The following is a 21,702-nucleotide window of genomic DNA, read 5'->3' as shown; positions in this document are numbered from 1 at the left end:
AATATAACACAGTAAAACTATAGACTGTCCAAAATTCAAATATTGTACCTAATTTCAAACTAAACTGGAAAATTATAGTTAGCATTTTTATAAAAGGACTTAGCAAATTTGGCCTGAGACTTATCTTCAACAGACACTTTATTCTATCCCCAGCTTGACTGCAGTAAAAGAGCATGTGTTGCCTTATCAATGTCGATAATAATTAAAATGTTTAGTTGATAAAAGTTTATTTATATGGATATATGACTAGCAAGTTAACATGTAATTATTTGACATACCCAAGTGTTCCTACTGTAAAACCTAGCTTTGCCGTTTCCTGAAGCAGGGCATGACGGATCTTATGCAGGTAAAATGCAAGGCAAAATATCAGGTCTATTTTGACTAGACTTCTATTTTGAATACTTCAATAGAGATTAAAGCAATATCCCTGTGATCCTGTTATCTTATGTTAGGCTTATTTCAATACATAAAGGCCTTTTTTTTTTTTTTTTTAAGGCAGTTTTAGTTTTATTATCCTGTTTGATATTTAGGATATTGTCTTTAAAGATTTTATAATAATTCAGTATAAACAAAGTAATTTCGATACAAATAGCCTTTTGGGGGCATGAAAGGTAAACTGAACGATATGTTAGTAGTAAAACTGAAATACATTTAAATGTATCATTAAAAATAATACCCTACATAAATTTTACATAATTTAGCTAAAATTACTTTTAGTGGATGCCTGATGCTATGCAGATTATGAATTAATTTCATTAAAAAAATTCATGTTAGTCGAAAACAGTTTAATTATTTGGTCATTGTGTACAGCCTTCAGTATTGTGTTTAATGTTAGCAGATGTTCACCCAGTGCCATTCAGAGGATGAACTATTCATACCAAGAATAAGTTTAACTTCAGGAAAAGCAATAACTGTAGAGATCACTGCCTTAGAGGGTTAAGGTATAGGATTTCTACACCACACTGGCTCTTTCCTCCTACATAACAATAATAATTTGGAACTCCATTATGGGATCACACACAACAATTTGTACTGGAATAACTCATGTGTCTGTACCCTTCACTGTAAGTATCTGAGGGATAGGAACTAAATCCAGATTATCTCTGTACCTTCCTCGTAATGCTGAGTACAAACACACATGAAAACCTCATTTGGTAAATGGTTACTGAATTAGAAAAGTGATAGCGAGTGCATTTTCTCTGAATTAAAAAACACACACACAAATATATATATATTTTTATATATAATGCACATATTTTTTACTGTAAGATACCATATAACACAAGAACAAAATGTAATATCCAGCATCAACAATGCATTGTTTGCAACCTCAAGTTGATTTATTTATTTTTTCCTGTGAGGTTAAGATTTGATACGCTAACTATAAATAAAGTAAAATACCCAGCAAAGTTTTGAATATTCTCTTTCAGAAAAATATTAAGTATTTCCTAACATCAACTGAAAATTTCTGAGATAAATAATATATGTCTTTTCTCCTTAGTTACATATTTTCTTAAAGCAAAGAGCCTCAAATTAACTATACTTAACTTTGTGGTTTTTTTTTTTTTACTTTGGTCATTTGGATGTCAAAATACATACGGTTCAATCTTTAATTAATTTATATTTTAAAATTGATGACATGACAGCTGTAATATTGTTGTCTGTGGCCTATCTATATTTTATACTGTCTTTTTTAGACAGACAATTGTGTATATTCAAAATACCAACCCTAATCCTTTAAGACCTGATGTTTTCACACACTTGAGGATCAACACTTTTTATTTATGTTGCTTTTTCCTTGACCTTAGAGAATGCAAATTACAGTTGTAAATGGATTAATTTACTTTTCTCCCAGAATAATACACTTAAGAGTTTCTCCAGCCTTGAAACATGCTGAATATTAAATATTATAATCGTGCTTTTTTTCCAAAGGAATTCATTACAGGTTAAGTCTCTTCTCCTTTTATCATTTTAAAGAGCAAATAGTATTTGTGAATACTATTATTTCTATTATAAATGAAAACTTAGACTAGTTTTTAGTCTCATATATCCTTTATTTAATAAAAAAAAATGAACAATTCTTACCTGAATCCAGACAACATATATGATGAAGAACAATGGTCTAAGACAAGACCAAAGAATTCTCAACAACATAGTACTAAAAAATGAGACATAAATGCTTTTCTGAACATGTGTATGATTCAAACAGACAAGTGTAGATAAATCTACACAAATATTGCATCTGGTTCACTGAGTGGCTTATAATTTTGAAACTGTCACATGTGAGCAAATACATCAACACTGTTGGAAAGAAAAAAAAAGTACATTTCTGTTAAGTGTAATTGCTCCTAACACATAAGATAAACACGACCATTTTTAAAACAAATTATTTTTACTCATACAAAGTAGTTTCCCATTAACTCTTCCCTGACCTGAGTAAAAAAAACTGAGCACATAGAAAGAGCACAACAAATGTTTTTGAATGAATATGCATATATGTGTATATTTTATATGTAACACACAAATGGCTGTGGTAATATTTTACAATCATATTTTGAAATTAATAGTCATAACAAACCCAAGGAATCTCTCTATAGTCAGAGGTCATGATAATTATATTTCATCTTCTTTGAGATGAATTTTTACTTAAAAAGTATTATTTTCCAGGCATTAAATAGTGTCTACACATATCTAAACATATGAAGCATATGTTCCATTAATATTGAGAAAAATCTTGTGATTACCGCTTTCTTAAAAGCCAAAACCAGAATATGACTATCATTAACCTGACCATGAAGTAATACGTCGTGCTCTATTATGGCTTTTTTAAACAAACAAAAATTCTGAACTATAGGCGAATTTAAGTGTGGGGGCAGGGAGGGGTAGAAACCAGGTTTAATCAAGCTGATACCAAACAGCTTGTTTCAGACATTGTACCATGATTTATAACTAAACCTGAGTCCTAGAAATGAACCTTAGCTTGTCTGCCTTGCTTTCTTTTTTTCTTTTTTTCCTTTCTTCTCTCTCTTCTAGAACCAGTACCTTCTAGTCTAATTTTAAATGAAACTTTATTGGTGTTCTATTTACAATGTGCTCTCTAAAAGGTAACAGTAAAGCAAAACTAACGTCACATTTTTAAAATATTTTTTATGCTAGGGACTCTTTTTAAATATTTTCTTTTTAGTGGTGTTCAATTTAAAAGTGCTCCTTGCAAATCTGGTTAATTAACAAAAAATAGAAGTTTAGGAAAAGATTAACATGGTTTACGTTTCTAAAATAATGACAGTAATGATGCTACTTACACCTTCCTTCAGTTTATTAGAATACAGTTTGTTTTAAAGAAGTGTCCTCTCGAACAAGATTTTTCTCTTAGTGAGTTTTTAATGAATCCTATGGACTTATTTAAGGAGCCCTGGTGGTCGCAGTGGTTAGCTCAGTTGCTAATCTAAAGTTCCGTGGCTGGAATCCACCAAGCTTTGTGGGAGAAAGATGTGGCTGTCTGCTTTGGTGAGGATTTACAGCCTTGGAAACCCTATGGAGACAGTTCTACTGTGTCCTGTAGGGTAGCAATGAGTTGGAATCACTCCATGGCAAAAGGTTTGGTTTGGTTTGATGGACTTAGTGTAGTAAACATTAAAAATGAAAATATAATTATAAAAAGAAAATGAAAGTATATATATTCTTTGACAGTATATGAAAAGAAAGATACTTTAAATCAAAACTTAGTTTATCAGTATAATGAATCATTAAACACTTCTAAGAAGGTAATTTATTTGGCGTGATTTTATAGCAATGTATAGCAATGCCTTTTAGTTCTACAACACTGTGCAAACTCTGAACTGGTTTGCAAATGCCCATGTCAGTAACAGTAAGAGTAGTAAAACGACTAGCAGTAAAATCAAATTTTCCTTCTTTAACAACATATAAAATCCATATGTGGTTATCTTTCTAGAAGTGATTTGCATACTTTAAGTTGGCGTGGACACATTTAAAGAGACTGTACGAATTCACGATGAGAGTGCAAAGTACAGTCACCAATCAGAAACGTTCCTCACATTCTTTTAGTCAGTTGCATTTCACATTTCTCTTCATGGAGCTGAGTTTTAGAAGTGGAGCATCTCCTGCTTTTCTTCCCTCTTTTCCTTCAACTGATTTTAAGGCATTAACCGAAACCCCTTCAAATTTGGTCTCTGACACAAACATCGCAGCGCTGAAACACATCGAATAGGAGGGTCCTTTCTCTTAGGCGTCAAACGCTGACCCTTTGCTTCTTCATTACTGCCCTTCCAACCCCTGACGCTATGCAATGTCCCTTCCATGCCCTCTGCCCACTTGGAAAATATCTTCAACCCTTTATAAGACCGCTACTTTCTCCTCTGCCATAAACATATCTTACAATACATTCTGATGATTTTTGAAGTGGGGTTTTCAACCTCACTCGACTGTGACAGCTTAAATCCCTTCAAGGAAGAAAATAATGATAGCATTACAGAAATCTCCACACCAGCGATACAGTTTCCTTGGCGCTCCCTTAACAAACGCGTTAAGCCTGAGAACATTCCTGCTTCCTCGGGGTTCTGTGGTGATTAGCCACCTCCACCAGCGCGGAGTGGAGGCATTTTTGTTGTCGACTAACCCCCTCTAGCGCCGAACTGGCAGCATCCGAGCCGCGGCTCCCAGGCGGGGAGACCGAACTCAGCAGCGCTCGCCGCTCCGGCCCTGCCCTCTGAGCCGGTTTTGGCTGCGAGGCGAGAACATGAGGAGGGCGCACGCCGAGACCCTCTCCCTGCCAACGCACCGTGTTGCCCAGGCCCTGGGGCGGAGTCCGCATGGTCCCCCCAAATAGCCAGCGCCACAGTTTCCCACCCACCCGAGCGCTGGGAGGGAGCGGGTGCCGCGAGGGGGCGGCTCAGGAGGGGAGAGCGGTCAGCCCGCGCCGCAGCCGGCGCCGCTGTGAACGTGGCTGCTCCGAGCGCTCGGCCCGACGCCGCCACGCCGCGGGCGCACGGGGTCCTCGGGATTTCGGCGCCCACTGCTGCGACGATTCTCGTGACCTCCACCGCGAAGTCACCGCCGCACGGCGACGCCAATACCTCTGTGAGCACCGGCCGTATCCAGCCTGATGTGACTTCTCTCCGCTGTTTCCTCCCTTCTTTCGCTTTCCTAGGACTCCGAACAGCGGAGGCTACCACGAACCAGACGCCTTTGACCTGGTGGGCAAGTTTGGGCGACCCGCACTGAGGACCCGCGCTGGGGAGCGTTCAGCTGACCGCAGCTGCCAGAGACGTCGCTCTGCACGGAGAGCGCTTGCCCACAGCGCTCACATCCTCCAGCGGAGGAAATGTGGAGAAGTAAAGGGGCGGCGGTGTCAGGAGCTCACTAGTCCTGAAACGGTCGGGGCTGCTGCTGCGAAATGGGGGGCAAAGTGCTTGGGGGACTAGGTGCGGCCTCAGAGATGCCCGGAAAACGGCTGCCACGGCCGGGGCGCAGAGCAGACGCAGCCGAGTCAGAGGTGCCCATGATGCCAGCCTCTGCCGTCGCCACCCAGGCGAGGGGCTGAGGGCGCAGTTCGGCGGCTCATTCTGACCGTGGGTGGCCCCGTGGAGGGGCTTCCTTTGCCTGGCTTTCCCCGCACTGGCCAGAGTAAAGTTCCCCGGCTCCCACGCCACTTCGTACAAGCTGCGCCGCCCCTGCTTTGGGCTTAGCAAGTGCCCACTTCGGTCCAGAAAGGCGCTCGGGCCTCCGGAGCCGCCCGCCCCACCTGACGGTCCTTCCCCCATCCCCGCCGTGAGGCGCCCTCCCCGCCCCCTCGCTCCCCTCCCCCAAACCACAGCCCGGGCTCGCTTCTGCGCGCGCGCTCTCCCGGGCCCAAGTGAATAGTCCTCGCGCGAGCGGGACACGGTGGTGGATGCAATTCCGCTCGCCTCCAGCCGCTAGGAGCTCCCGGGCGCCGCAGGCAGCGTCCTCCTACGAAGCAGCTGCGCCTGCACCTGGGCAGCCTGGACCCTTGTACCCTGCCCCCGGGGCCTCGCGCGGGAGGCACCCCCGGACACCCCCTGCGGGCCGGGTGGAGGAGGAAGAGGAGGAGGAGGAGGAAGAAGACTTGGACAGCGACCCCCACCCTATCCAGGACACCTGGCTGCGCTGCTCCCACTTCTCTTTAAGGGGAGGTGAAAAGAGCCAGGAGAGCTATGGGGGGCTGCGAAGTCCGGGAATTTCTTTTGCAATTTGGTTTGTTCTTGCCTCTGCTGACAGCTTGGCCAGGGGAAAGCAGTCGCGTCTCCAGCAATCAAGGTAAGGGACCAGGCGGAGGAGCGGGAAGGGTGGGTGATCTGAGGACCGGTGCCCGGGTCGTCTCCTGAAGACAACTTAGTCCCGGGGTCTGCTTCTCTGGGCTCGCCTCAGGAGAGGGGTGAGGATGCCCCCTCACCAGTGCGTCCTGTCCACACCTCCGGGGACCGGTGACCCACGAGCTCGATCCCTTCCTCTTCCAAACGCCTTAGACAAAAAGCTGGACGAGCATCAACAGAACACGGGTCACCCCGCTGGCGGCTGCGGGACCGCTGCCCCCTGCGCTGTCTCCACAGGAGGTCAGACTCCGTGGCGCAGACTTGAGGAGACCTGATTCTTGGCGGTCGCTCAGAGCAAGGAAACGTGCAGGTTCTCCCCCAGGTCTTTAAGAAAGGCAGGTCGCCCCGCTGTACACTGTGGCCAAATATCAGCCTGTCGCTGCCAGTGGCTTCGCCGCCCCCGCCCAGCCGCAGCCCGATACCCCATCTAGCATCCAGACTGAATGTAGACTAGTTCAAAATGATTTCTAGATCCAAACGTCCACGGGCCCGTGTTTGTGGTTGTGGATATAGTTGTGAATATCCTATTCATAAAGTCAAGTCACTGGCATTCTTTTCCGGAGGGTTTTGTGTTTCGGTGGGTTACGTGGTAAAGCAAAAGTGAGTAATGTGTGAGAAGTGAAAGTCAGATTACCGAATGCAAAGCGCTTAGACGTTTTGAGAATTATCTTTAAACAATCTTTAAGAAATATATCTTTTTAGATTTCGGCTATGAATATTAAAAGATCTATAAAAATACCTTCATATTCTAAATGCTCTTAGACTAGTTGGCGAACAACCCTAAAAGTTTTCCCGCAGGTAGCTGGCTGAATGCTCACACTGGCATTCTGATAACCTCCGGTGTCACCTCTTATTTCACACTTTTCAAATATAAAATGGATGTGGTCAATTACAATTTTCATTTAGCATATAATGTATGTGTTAAAAAACCAAACCCACTGCTGTCGAGTGGATTCTGACTCGGGTCTCAAAATAATTAGTAGATATAAAAATGGAACTCAGATGAGATGAAAATGAGCGCTTTTTTGTGAGGAGGAGGGAAGATTGAGAAGGCAAGCAAAACAACACAGCCTTTTTTTTTTTCTTCCATAAACATCTGTATGACTGTTTACTTAGGAATGTAAATTATTCAGAATTGATATTCAGTTCTCATTTATACAAGTGGTACTTTTGACATGATATTCTGTTACTTTTTTTTACCTGCAGGATGCAATCACAAATGCATATGTATATTTGGAAATCACATCCCTTGTGTCTTTGAACATATATCACAGAAGTGCCAGCCACAGCGCCATGTTCTCTTACAGTGGTGTGTACCTTCACACCACATTCCTCATTTGTTTTCAGGGACTACTGGTATTAAATATTGAAGGCTTAATTACTTATTCTGTCTCTGTGAAAATAGAAGATTAGTAAAAAAAACAACATGTAATTATTTACTTGGCCTTCATTCCTTAATTGAGAGGAGAGGAAAACAATTTTTAAAACTTGGAAAGTCACGTATTTATACTGTACTTTATGTTAGTAACTGGGGGTACTAAAGAGCCGCATACTTTGAGAGACAAGTTTTACCAGAAGTTTTAAACTTTTATTTTAATGTAGTAATGTCCCTAAATTAACATTTATTTGTCTAGTGCCTATGACAGGCTCTGGGAATACTAACATAAATGAAACTAACATAAATAGAACAGAGATGTTTGAATTTCAAAATGCCGTGCCACCAAAAATTGTCGAGTGTAATAGCATAGCCTTTTAAATAGTCATATCAGATTTAAAGGTACAAAGGTGTTTCTGGTTAACCTCTAGCAGTAATTTTTGTTTATGTATTTTAATGACTTACAAATATTATTTGAAAATATTTTACCTGAATATATGTATGTTTTGACTATCAATTAGCTTAATTTAATCTTAGAGAGTTCTGCACAGTTTATTCTCAGTTAAGTAGGATTACTAAAACGCTTAATTTGAATTTGTACTAGTATAGTAAAAACACAGGCTATGTATAAGAACACACTTGAATAAAATCGTACCTAAAGGCTAAATTGGTTAGCTTGGACAGTTCTTTAAAAAAAGATTATAGAAAAAGTATTATCAGATTTTTCATCAGGTATAAATGATTGCTTAAAAAATGCTTTTTATACCCAAAGATCATAGTGATTAGAAATTATCCCTGATACTATATTGAGATACTTTTCACTTACTGAAATGATCACGTTGACTAACGGTTAATACAACGTCAAACTTGTAAACGTTATTCTTACAAGCACTTCAGGAATATATTTTTAATTTGTAGTTTTGTAAGTTAATTTATAGGTGACATGAATCAAAACATCAATTTTTAAACACTAAAAACACGAGGCTTTACTAAACTATTAAAGTAACATGAGTGCAAATTGGAAAGAGTTAAATGTAAAATACAAATTTGACTTCTACAGGTAAAAATAAATATCAGTGATTTGATTTAGTATCAAGGAGATGATATTCATTTTCCTAGTAATTTTTCATGTTAGGGTTAATGGGAATTAATATTCTATTTTTGAAACTTGCTATTTTCATGGAGGTTAAAATTTCATTTTTATATAACTTGTCTTGATTAAGGATATTTGCAAAGTAAAAATTTTCTTGTAATTATCTGTTGTTGTTGTTGTTGTTGTTAGGTGTAGTTAAGCTGGTCCCAACTCGTAGCAACCCCATGTAAAACAGGAGGAAACACTGCCTGGTCCTGTGCCACCCTTGGCACCGTTGCTATGGTTGATTTCATTGTTGCAGCCATTAAGTCAGTCCATCTCGTTGAGGGTCTTCCTGTTTTTCGTTGACCCTCTACTAAACATGATGTCCTTCTCCAGGGACTGCTTTTATCTGATAACATGTCCAAAGTATGTGAGACAAAGTCTCAGCATACTCACTTCAAAGGAACATTCTGGCTGTCCTTCTTCCAAGACAAATTTGTTTATTCTGGCATCCCATCGTACATTCAGCATTCTTCACTGGCACCATAACTCAAACGCATTAATTCTTCTTCGATCTTCTTTATTCATTGTCCAGCTTTCACATGCATGTGAGATGTTTAAAAATATCATGGCTTGGGTCAAGCACAGCTTAGTCCTCAGAATGACATCTTTGCTTTTGAACCCTTTAAAGAGGTCTTTTGCAGCAAATTTGCCCAGTGCAATCCGTCATTTGATTTCTTGACTGCTGCTTCCAAGGGCATTGATTGTAAATGAGTGGATTTGCTCCCCAAGCAACACCTGCGCCCCCTCCTGAGTTTTCCATAGTTGACCCAAAAAAACCAAACCCATAGCTGTCGAGTTGATTCCAATTCATAGCAACCCTATAGGACTGCCCCCTAGGGTTTCCTAGACTGTACTTTAATCTTTATGGGAGCAGACTGCTACATCTTCCTTCTGCCGAGCGGCTGGTGAGTTTGAAGCCTTGGCCTTTCAGTTAGCAACCAAGTGCTTTAACCACGGTGCCACCAGGGCTCCATAATTAGGCAGGGTAAAATGATGATAATGACAAAAAGTTAAGTACTTCATTTGTTTCCTATGGTCCTAAGAATAACTTGATTGTATGAAGGATCTCTTCTCTCTGTCTTTTTTTTTCGTGTATTGTACTTTAGATAAGGGTTTATAGAAAAAAATTAGCTTTCATTAAACAGTTAGTACACATATTGTTTTGTGACATTGGTTAACAATCCCATGACATGTCAGCACTCTCCCTTCTCGACCATGGGTTCCCTATTACCAGCTTTCCTGTCCCCTCCTACTGAAGGATCTCTTCTCTTGCCTTATAGCTGTGAAGCCGTGGACTATAAGGAGAACTTAAATCAATTTGACTCCCTCTATTTTTTTTTATTGCCTAAATCTGCTTGAACTGATCAGAAAGTAAAAGTGTTTCCTTGAACACTTTATTAAGTAAGTGATAACATGATTCATATTCAAATCTTTTTCCATTAATTTTGTCTGTATTTGAAATTGCAGTATAAAAAAAATTAGGTATTATAAATTTTTATTCAAGAAAATATTTTACCTTCTCAAAATATATACGTTTTATTTCTCCACTGGACACTTAAAACTGAAAAAAAAAAAAAAAAAAGGCATTGCCATCGAGTTGATTCTGACTCACAGCAACTCTATAAGACAGAGTAGAACCGCCCCATAGAGTTGCCAAGGAGTGCATGGTGGATTCGAACTGATGACCTTTTGGTTAGCCATATCTCTTACCCACTGTGTCACCACGGTTTCCCTGGACACTTAAGCGAATATAAAAAGCAGTCTTACTTCATATGTAAGTTAACCATGTATATCAATTACTTTGGTTATTAGCCACCAGGGGTCCAGTTCTTCAAAGATTAGTCTACTTAAACATACAATACTTTTATAGCTTAAGAGAGTTAGTGCATCTCTTAGGGTGTGGCTGATGTTTCCAAAGATAATTAACAGGATGCTCAAATAATTAAGTCAAACTATGATTAGGGTACATGAGTCTAATGAGCTTATTTACTGGCAATATTCTGTCTTTTTTTTTTCATGCAATTCAGTAACAAATGAAACACAAAAACAAAACAGTAGTCTTGCTAGTTGGTTTCGCTGAAGTTATTTGAATGAATTGGCTATAAGATTCACTGAGTTATGTATAAAATATAAATTAATATGCCTAAGTAGAAAAATTATCTGCTCAAATAAAAAGCATTGCCTAAAGTTGAACTGCCATGAATACGATTCTTATACTGTAAGGTTGGATATTGTTCCTATATTTATAGAAATGGAGAAACTGGAGAAGCTGTCGTAAGTTCACAATTGAATTTTAAATAGTGAAAATATTTAAAATTATATTAAGTAAGAAAAACTAAGTGATTTATAAAGACTATTTCTGAAAGACCCTTCATTTAGATGACAGTAGTTTTCAGGGGTAAGCTATTCATAGTTGTAAAGTTAAGAGATTGCAATAACATGCCTTCTTGTTAACCATAAATATAAAAACAACCTAGAATGCAATTTTATTATGCAATTACAAATTGAAATTCATAAGTCAATGTGTAATTAATCATTCTGATCAGCATTCAAATTGGAAAGATAAAATGTCATCGATAGTGTGGATTCAGCAGCTGGCCATTTAAGGGTTGTTTACTCCGAGTTTGGGATCAGACAATGTCTAAAAAAATTGATCTTGTGCAAAAATTATATGATGTTCATTACTGATCCCTTCTTTGAACCAAAAATAAGAGAAGAATGCTGCTGTTGTTAGCTGCTGTCACGTCAGCCCCCAACTCATGAGGACTCCATGCACAACTGAACGAAACGTTGCCCGCATCCTGTGCCATCCCTACGATCACTTTTGGGTTAGACCGATGTGGTCTATAGGGTTTTTCATTGGCCGATTTTTGGAAGGGGAACGTCAGGCCTTTCTTTCTAGTCTATCTTAGTCTGGAGTTTCCTCTGAAACCTGTTTAGAATCACAGCAACACTCAAACCTCCATTAACAGATGGGTGGTGGTTGTGCGTGAGGTGCCCGAATAAGAATCTAACTAGTTCTGTTTCATGGATGGTGAGAGTTCTACCATTGAACCACCAATGCAGAAAACCTAGTAAAATACACAGGAATAAACCCCTTATATATGGGCTTGCCTACCAGGGATAATACGTATATAATTAGACAAGCAAATAAATAATCAAATTATATATTTATTTAGTTTCACATTTTTCTGTAAGACATTGGGGTTAATTTCATATTACAAAGTAGATATTAGAATGTGATAGAGTAGAACATCTTTCATGGCTTTGCTCATCATTGCTTAGTATAAACTGCTTATGTACAAAAAGATACATTTTTTGTTTCCCTCTACCAACTTTCCTCCTCTTTCACAGCCACCATACCTCACCTCATCTTCTCCTCTCCCATCCTTTCTCCCTCCCTCCTTTCTTTCATCTTTCTTCCATCTCTCTGTCTCTCCCTCTCTCTCACTGTCACTGTTGCTCTTACATGTCTGCACACACACATACACTCACACACATACACAGACAGGAACATGTGAACACATACCTGCCCACTTCACCTGACCACATACTCAGTTTGTCCCAAATGGTTAAAGAATATATCCTAGCTTGCACTGTGCATCAACATAATCACAGGTTAGAGGCTAATTCATTGTGTCCTTTACTCAACATTTCTTGGGAGTATAAATATGGTGGGTATTAATGTATATACTTAAGTAATCAAAATGGGTTTTCACTTTGTCCAACCTACGTTGTCAATTATATAATCAAAGTAAATTCATACCGAAGGATTAAATTACATATCCACAGCGTTCTGATCATTTTACAGTTTCATTAGACTGGCATTATTTCTTTAAATAATGGAAAAAGTATTATTTCTGATTTTGCCTTATTGTATGTTATTTTAGAATCTAAAACTTAGAGCTGGAGTAAAAAGACATGCTCTCTGCCTTCATGGAACTTATTTTCTAGTGTGAGAAACTGACATAGAAATATACAGATAAGTAAATAAAATGATAAAAATTGTTAGAATTTTTACAGAGGAAACAACAAAGGCACTGAAAATAGAGAATAACAGGAAGTATACACTATTTAAATGAACGGTTGGTATTTAAATGAACGGTTGGAAAAGGTCTGTCTGAGGAGGCGAAGCCCTTGAGAGATTTTAACCACATAAGTAAAATGAACCAATTTACATTTTAACCGCATATTAGGTAGTGAGCAGGACATGATTGGAAGCTGTTAAGAGTAGAATTAGGCTTACGATGTGGTTGTAAAGGAGAGGAGTAATGGCAGCAGGGCCTAGAGTGGTGGCCGTGGAGATGGAGAAAAGTAGATGGATTGGAGGTAGATTTTGAAAGTAGACTTTATTGGACCATTTTGCCCTTACAGAATGTGGCATATTCAAAATTATATCATTTTTCAAGGAGCCTAAATAAATTTTGCTTTGCCCCATAAAAATGGCTATGCTATATAATTAGTGCTAATTAACAAATTATAGGAGTGATGGTATAGAACAAAAACAAATAGCAAGTGTGGGCTACCCCATACACAAACAATCTTAACAGTATAACTTTGGTATTTCTAAGTATTATATGCAGTGTACACTCATTAATCATACATTGGCTCAACAAATGTACCTGTGAGTTTCTCACATAACATTCCATATACAGTTATTTTTTTGTCAGGGTGGTTAATCGCACATGAGAGTAGGGACTTCACAAGGCAATGTAACAGTTCAACAGAGTCTAGTTTTTAGCTAATGAAGAACAACGTTTAAAACTTTGGCTTGTGTACAAATTTTATTTATCTCTTATGAAATTACTATTATTGAAAACAAAAAGGTCTAAGTGATACTGGATTTAAAAATAGGTATTTGCTTTTTTTCAGATATTTTCCATTAATCTTCCATTTAAACACAGTATAGAGGGAAGAGAAGACTAATGGAAAATATCTGAAAAAACAAACACTTATTTTAAATCCCCAAAAACCACACGCACTGCTGTCAAATCGATTCTGACTCATAGAGCCCCTATAGGGTTTCCAAGGCTGTAAATCACTGTGCCACCAGGGAAGGCTCCTTATTTTAAATCCAGTATCATTTAAATGAAGAAAAACAAATAAGAATCCATAAAGCTTTTAAGAGACTTAAAACATGACATTTTAGGACATACGGTATTCTTGGGGACAATGATAAGGTCAGAAAGTATTAAAACTGTCAATTGAAAAACAGTAAATTGTATGTATTTAAAAAATTTCCCTGATCTGCTACTCAGTACCTTGAATTCCCATGTAATAACACTAGATGAATATAATTATTAAATATGTAGAGTTATAAAAAGGCATAACTTAAGCAACCTTACTGTATATTTAGAATATTCATTTAAACATTTTCAAGTATTTTTAAATGTATATTTAAACATATGGCAAAACTTTTTAAACATATGATCCAGTAAAGAGTTTCCAGATCTGGCAGGAACAATTCTGTTTTCTCAGAATTAGATTCATAATCAAGTGGAGAAACTTTTGAAAATATTTGTTGTATGATAATGAAATATACTATTACTGACGACCAGCCCTTGTAATGTATAGTATTTATATGTCATTTAGTTGGAAGTAATATTTATTATTTTATTATATTTTATCTCAAATTAAAAAAATAGCCATTTAGTACACATGTATTAAGCATCTTTCTTGTGTCAGGAACTATGCTAGGTACTGAGGCTATGATGAACGTCATACCCAGTGTCTGTTTTCTGGAAACTCAGTCTGCTATGTTGATGTTACATACCTTTGAGCAACTGAGATGTACTTTTCAATTAGTTGATGATTCTTATAAGATGAAGAATTTCTACAATAGAGATTGTGTGGGAGAGAAAAGGGAATGAAGAAATAGTATCCACCTTTTTATGTGCTTTATTTGTAAAATAGTCTTCCAAGAAACTGGTAATGTTGATTTTATGGCTGGGTAGATGTTCTATTTAATTGCGTGAAAAAGAAAACATGTGTGTATACATTTTAAAAACATGTACAAAAAATAAATATTTCACATATGACGGTGTTTCATGGACTGGCTTGTGGCATGAACTTTTGCTCAAAGGATATTAGACTTTACCTCTTCTGATGTTTATATTTAAAAACTATAATTCATGTTGAAGTTGCAAGTTTTTGGTTTCAAATATTGGTGAAAATAAGTTTTAACTAAATTTTGCAGTGAGAATTAGAAAGAAAGTATGTGTTTATACTCCATGTTCTGAAAATATTTTAGCTACTTTCCCAGGACTTTGCTGAGTCCTCTAGATGTTGGCCTGTTTGATGATCTGTACTTGGTAGAAATAATTGAAAACTCATCATTCTTCCTTGTATTTCATTTAATAACTTTAGGTGAAAAAGTCATACTGACTTTCTGATCACAGGTGATTGTACTTACAGTTTGTGGTAAAAGAACATTGAAAATAGACATCTTCTATATCACATGAGTTTAATATCTAGAATGAAGAAAAACCCTTGTCTTTTAATATGGCATCTACCCACAATTAAAAAAACAGTATTTAGGAATATGGCTGTCTGTGGTGATTATAGTTATATATATTTTAAGTTAACAAAGAAAAATATTATAAGTACCAAGAAATAAGATGACTTTGCATTACTGTGTATCCCAAATAAGAATTATGGCTGATTGAACTGATTGCCCCCAAATTTAGTTAAATTATATCTTAGTATCACCTTAATTTTTACTTTTAAGGACATAACTACTATCTTTTATGTTGCTATGATACTTTAATATTGCTAAAGGTAATAGAAAGGAAATATATGATTAGAGAAGTAAACTATGTAGAGGCCAATAAATAAATTATTCTAAGAATTGGATAGACAACTGAAATTAATTTTTAATATAATTTAGTAACCATAGAGCTATAAACATAATAAGATGAAAGACAAATAGGGGTAAGAAAAAAGTTGAATTATGGTACTGTTTTTCAAATGAGCCTATTTGAGCTAGGCTTGCCAACCCACAGTGCCAGAGAGCTGAGTGCCTGTGTGCAGGAGGCTTCCTGGTGGAGTGGGGTGCCTCTAGGCACTAATATTGGAGCTACTGAGCTTGGAACACTTGCCTTCACAGGGCAGATGCAGGTGTGAGGCCCGAGGGCCTGAGGGGCCAAGAAACACAGGAAGCCGAGCTGCCTCAGTCTCAAAAGGCATGGCTACAACCTTTGGGGTTTCAAAGGATGGAGCCATGGCTTCTGGTGTTTCTAAGGGTGGAGTCCCTACTCCGATGGATTAGGAGAATGGTGTGCCTAAAGCTGAGGGAGCAGAGTTGCCAACCCTGTGGGCTTGGAAGGCGGAGCTGAAGCCCAGTGCCAAGGGGCCTCCACTCAGAATCCAGATGGTGTGGCCGATACCTAGAGTCTGGAGGGCAGGGCTACTGTGTAAATGGTCTCAGAGTACAGAGAGTTATTTTCAAAGCCTAGAGGGCTAATATAATGTGTTTCGCTGACTGCTTGTTGCCTCTTAGGCCTTCGTTCCGTCCTGTTTCTCCTATTCGTGATGGAAATGTCTAGCTTGTGCCTGTTCTGCCATTGTACTTTAGAAGCAGATAACTTGTATTCTAGATTTCATAGATGAAGAAGAATTTTTGGATTTTGGACATAGAGTTGATTTAAGACTTTTGCTATATGATGGGGTGAATATGTTTTACATGTGGCAAGGACATGAATTTTTGGGGGCCAAAGGGTAGAATGTCATGGATTGAATTGTGTCTCCCCAAAATATGTGTACATTTGGTTAGGCCATGATTCCCAGTATTGTGTGGTGGTCCTCCATTTGGTGATTTTCCTATGTGTTATAAATCATAATTTCTGCCTGTGATTAAAGAATTAGGGTGGGGTGTAATACCCTTGCTCAAGTCACATCCCCGATGGAATGTAAAGGGAGTTTCCATTGGAAGGAAAGGGAAGCAAGCAGAGAGTGGGGACCGCATACCACCAAGAAAGAAACACCAGGAGCAGAGCACATCCTTTGGACCTGGGGTTCCTGTGTGTTGAAGCTCCTGCTCCAGGGGAAGACTGAAGAGGAGGACCTTCCTCCAGAGCAGACAGAGGGAGAAAGCCTTCCCCTGGAGTTGACACTGTGAATTTGGACTTCTAGCCTACTAGACTGTGAGAAAATAAATTTCTCTTTGTTAAGGCCATCCACTTATGTTATTTCTGTTAAAGCAGCCAGCACTAGAAGACTAAGACAGTTAAGGATACACTTCTCTAGAATTCTCAATCTAGCTGAACAATACATATATATTCATCCAACTTTTAAATGAAGTTTATTGGCACCTACCACACTCTCTTCACTGTGCTGTGCACAGGAAATAAAAAAGTGGGTCACTGACCCTAACCTCTGAGAGTTTAAAACTTAGATGAGACTATATGTCAGGGAATAACTAAAGTATTAATTTACATATCAAAGTAATATTTATTGAGCTATTTGATAGATTTGGTTACTTTTTTAACTACTGTTTAATACTGAACATTTCCTCCTACTACCCCTCTGGATCTAAAGTACGCTTAGATAACATTTATCTTGTGAAAGCAAGTGAAAACAATTAGTAGTTGACTTTATCTGTAAAGGGAAATAGCTGGGCAGACAGATAGATTACATTGCATAAAATCATAAATGAGTTTTGTTATTTTCTAAGATAAAATCTATGCATTGGTCCACTTGTTAGCAATCAGCATCATGCCTCAAGAAGGGAGAGGGAGAGGGTGATGCAAAGGGAAAGGGGGAAAAAATTTTAAAATACTAGGACTTTTAATGAGGGAAGTTCACTGTCACCTCAACTATTGTGTTTGCTCAGTTTAATGAGAGATTATTAGGAAAGGGATCTCATTTTTTATCTAAAAAACCAAAATTTTGGAAATGTGTATTGTTGGTGGAGCATGCTGCATAACCTGACTTAATAAATAAGATTGACATGTTCCAATCTTACTGTTACTTTTATGACACGGTATTAGAGTAAAAACAGTATTCATAGTATAATAACTTCTTGTGTTATAGTTTATAGTATAATACAAAACAGCTTCATTTTGTAGATTGGAAAAACTAATTCACACTTTAAAATAAGAGTTTGCTCATTTTTTTTAAATAAAGATTACATGTGTAAGAACCTGTGTGATTTACTAGTTTATGACAAAGATTCTATATATGGAAGTATTGTTTTTTATCCTAAATTTTATTCATTTTGTTGTTTTTGTTGAGTATTGTTGAGAATATACACAGCGAAGTATATACCAATTTAACAGTTTCTACACATACAATTTCGTGACATTGATTATATTCTTTGAGTTGTGCAGCCTCCTTTTTGAAGGTGTTCCTCCCTTATTAACATAAACTCACTGCCTTTAAGGCTCCTATCTAATCTTTTGAGTTGTTGCTGTCAATTTGATCCCATATAAATAGCCCTTAAAAGAGCATAATGCTCAAGACAGGCCTTTTTTTTACTAGTTACTCTAAACTATTGTTCGGATTTAAGATGACTTCAGGGGATATTTTTGGTTGAAGGTTTAAAGATTATCTCAGGGCTGTCATTGCAGGGATTCTTCTACCCTTCATGCCTCCAGAAAGTGTAGACTCCATGAGAATTTGAAATTCTACTCTGCATTTCCCCCCTTTTCATCAAGATTCTTCTGTGGAATTTTGATCAAAATGTTCGGTAATGGTAGCCAGGCACCATCCAGTTCTGGTCTCATGGTAGAGGAGGCAGTTATTCATGGAGACAATTAGCCACACATTTCATATCCTCCTCCTATTCCTTACTATCCTTCTCTGTTGCTCCAGGTGAATAGAGACCAATTATTGTGCCTTGGATGGCTGCTTGCAAGCTATTAAGACCCCAGGCACTGTGCGATGAACTAGCAGGTAGAACAGAAGCACAAAAACATTATTAGGTCAATTAACTGGAATAGCCCATAACTCTAAACCTCCAGACCACGGAACCAAATCCCATGAGTTGTTTGGTTGTACATAAGCAGCCTCAGCAGTTACTTTTTTTTTTTTTTTGTCCTTGTAAATATATCTATCACACAACTTTTTGCCAATTCAACTTTTTACAACTATACTACTTATTGACAGCAATTACAGTAATCAGCTATGCAACCCTACCCTTAATCAGTGCAATTTTTCCATCAGCGTTAACCCCTCTCACCCACCCCTGGTAACCACTAATAAACTTTGGTCTCAATACAATTTCCTTTTCTTGTCTTTTTACATAAGTGAGGTCATACGGTATATGTCGTTTTGTGATTGGCTTATTTCTCTCAGCATAATGTCTTCAAGTTACATCCATACTGTAGTATGTATCGAGACTTCATTTTTCCTACTTTGTGAGTAGTATTCCTTTATATGTATTTTTACAGAACCCTATTATCCAGAAATGTAGAATTAGAATTTAAGAATTTGTTTTAAAAGTTAGTCTTCTGAAGTTTTAATGGTTTATTGAAACTAAATTATAATGTATTTTTTTCCTGAGGATGCTGCTAGGCCTTCAACAACACAACAACAACAAAAAAACAAACCTGTTGCTGTCAAGTCAATTCCAACTCATAGCGATGCTATGGAACAGAGTAGAACTGCCCCATAGAGTTTCCAAGGAGCACCTGGTGGATTTAAACTGCCGACCTTTTAGTTAGCAGGCATAGCACTTAACCAGTACGCTACCAGGGTTTCCGAGCCTTAAAATCAGAATAAAACTGTTGGCGTGTTTCTATTATAAATACTTCCTCATTGAAATATACCTATACTTATCTTTGGAACTTCTGTTTATTTTTACTATTTAGATACAAACACTTAAGTTCTTAATCTATATCGTTTCTTTAGATTTTTTTCCTAGAATTCTCAATCTAGCTCAACAATATGTAAATATTCTTCTAATTTTTATACGAACTTTCTTGATACTTACGTCTCTTCACTGTGCTGTTTACAGGAAATCAAAACAAAAAAAAAAGCAGGTCACTGCCCCTAACCTTTGAAAGTATAAAATTTAGCTAATGAGACTATTTATATGTCAGGGAATAATTAAAATATGAATTTACATATCAAAATAATATTTATTGAACTATTCCATAGATATGTTTACATTTTTAACTGCTGTTTAAAAAGATGAGAAGGTAACAATACTCTTCTAAGGATCTATGAATTAATATATGGAGACAGGGAGAATAAATATTGATTCACTACCTTGACCATGACCGTGTATTGGCAATCACTTTCTTTCACTACCAGAAATGAAATAAGACCTGCCTCCTGACCTTAAGGAGAGTATTATGAACATTGAAAAATGTATACCTGACATTTAAAGACTAGTAATGTAGCAAAGAAAAAAGGAATGGAAATAATACTACATTCCACAAACTGAAGAAGCTATGAGTTACATGTGGTAAATAAAAATGAGTCTTGCTGCTGTCAGGATTTATCATCAAGAATTTATGAAAATTATAATTAAAATGAGCAGTTACTCCAGAGACCTCGATATTTAAGTATCTTTGAATTAGTTATTTTGGATATAAAGATTAAAAATATCCAAGTGAGTAATGTCTTAGATTGAACATAAAACTTAGTTTTTTTTTTTTTTCTGAAGTTTTATTCAACTTTTTAGAAAAATATTTAGCAATAGGGGTGGCTTTAAAAATATGACACAAAACTTAAATTTTGCTTTTTTTGTTAATTATTTTACCTTAATTGAAGGTAAAATTGGCAGTGCCTGTATAGTTTATATTACATACAATTTAAAAATTAAAATGTTTCTTTAAATAGTAACCTTTCTCTCCTACCATGTTAAATTCTTGTTTTATTATAATTTTCTCTTTACTAATTCTACTAAATACTGGTTTTTAGCAGGGTTTCAGAATTTTGGAATTGTTGGTTTTCTTTAAAATTTATCTTAAGAGATTAGATAAATTGCTTTTTGGTAGGATATTTATTTTATATTTGAGAAATGTGCCTCTAAAAGCATGTAGGGATAGAAATCGCTGCCAGGGCTTGATATTTTTAAGCAGAAAAATCAATAGCAGATTAACCGTGATTAGCTGTTAACATTTAGAACTGTACATTTAGAATGTTAAAAAGCACTGAAAACTATCAATGTAGCTTTTTAATTAAAACAGTACTCCCATTTTTGAATCCAATATTTCATGGTTCTCCTTCTTCCTTCATATAAAGGATATTTTTTAAATAATTAATTGAAATAATTGCAGATCTTTTCATAAACCTGATAGACTTTAAATAATTGATTAATTGAAAAAAATTACAGATATGCTGATAAACCTAATGGATTACTAATTGTTTTGCGTGTATCTAGGATTGCTATTATTATTATGATTATTACCATTATCATTATTGTAACAGCAGTATAGATGTTATTTCTAACTTATGAAAATAATTATCTTTGTAAGGCATGTGATTGCTGGCTTAATGTATTTCCCCTCCTTCAATAATTTCACAGTACCTAGAATATGATTGTTCATTGACAACGCAATACAGTTTATTAATTCTATGTCAGAGTATATGTCATGAATCTTTAAAACACTTTCTCCCATAGTGGATTATTTACCTAGAATTTCGGAATCTGACTCGTAATCAGACTTGACCTGTTTGATGACATTGTCAGAGGTTTAATACCTTAATTCTAAGTTATTAAGCTTTTATATACACCCCTCCACACACACACAACATCTGTTATGATGTGGATCCAATTCTCCAAATGAAACACTGGCTTGATTGGGGAAATTCTACTCCTGATGTAGCACTAGAAGCCAGGAGACTTACATGGTATCCTTAAACTTTAGGAAAAGCCAGGAAATTTTCTTTCC

The 21,702-nt window shown here is 37.2% G+C and overlaps 1 protein-coding gene across 1 annotated transcript in view; it reads left to right on the top strand.

The window, feature by feature from the left end:
- Positions 1-5,908: 5,908 nt before the first annotated feature.
- Positions 5,909-21,702, top strand: part of EPHA6 (EPH receptor A6) — a 1,103,076-nt gene continuing 1,087,282 nt past the window's right edge. The window contains 2 exon segments of the mRNA XM_003410340.3: positions 5,909-6,166; positions 6,168-6,294. Coding sequence (XP_003410388.1) covers positions 5,909-6,166; positions 6,168-6,294 — 385 coding nt within the window.

This window comes from Loxodonta africana, chromosome 20 (genome assembly GCF_030014295.1).
Source record: "Loxodonta africana isolate mLoxAfr1 chromosome 20, mLoxAfr1.hap2, whole genome shotgun sequence".
Lineage (NCBI taxonomy): Eukaryota > Metazoa > Chordata > Mammalia > Proboscidea > Elephantidae > Loxodonta > Loxodonta africana.
Note: the sequence above shows the minus strand (reverse complement) of the source record. Positions and strands in the feature narration are given on the sequence as shown.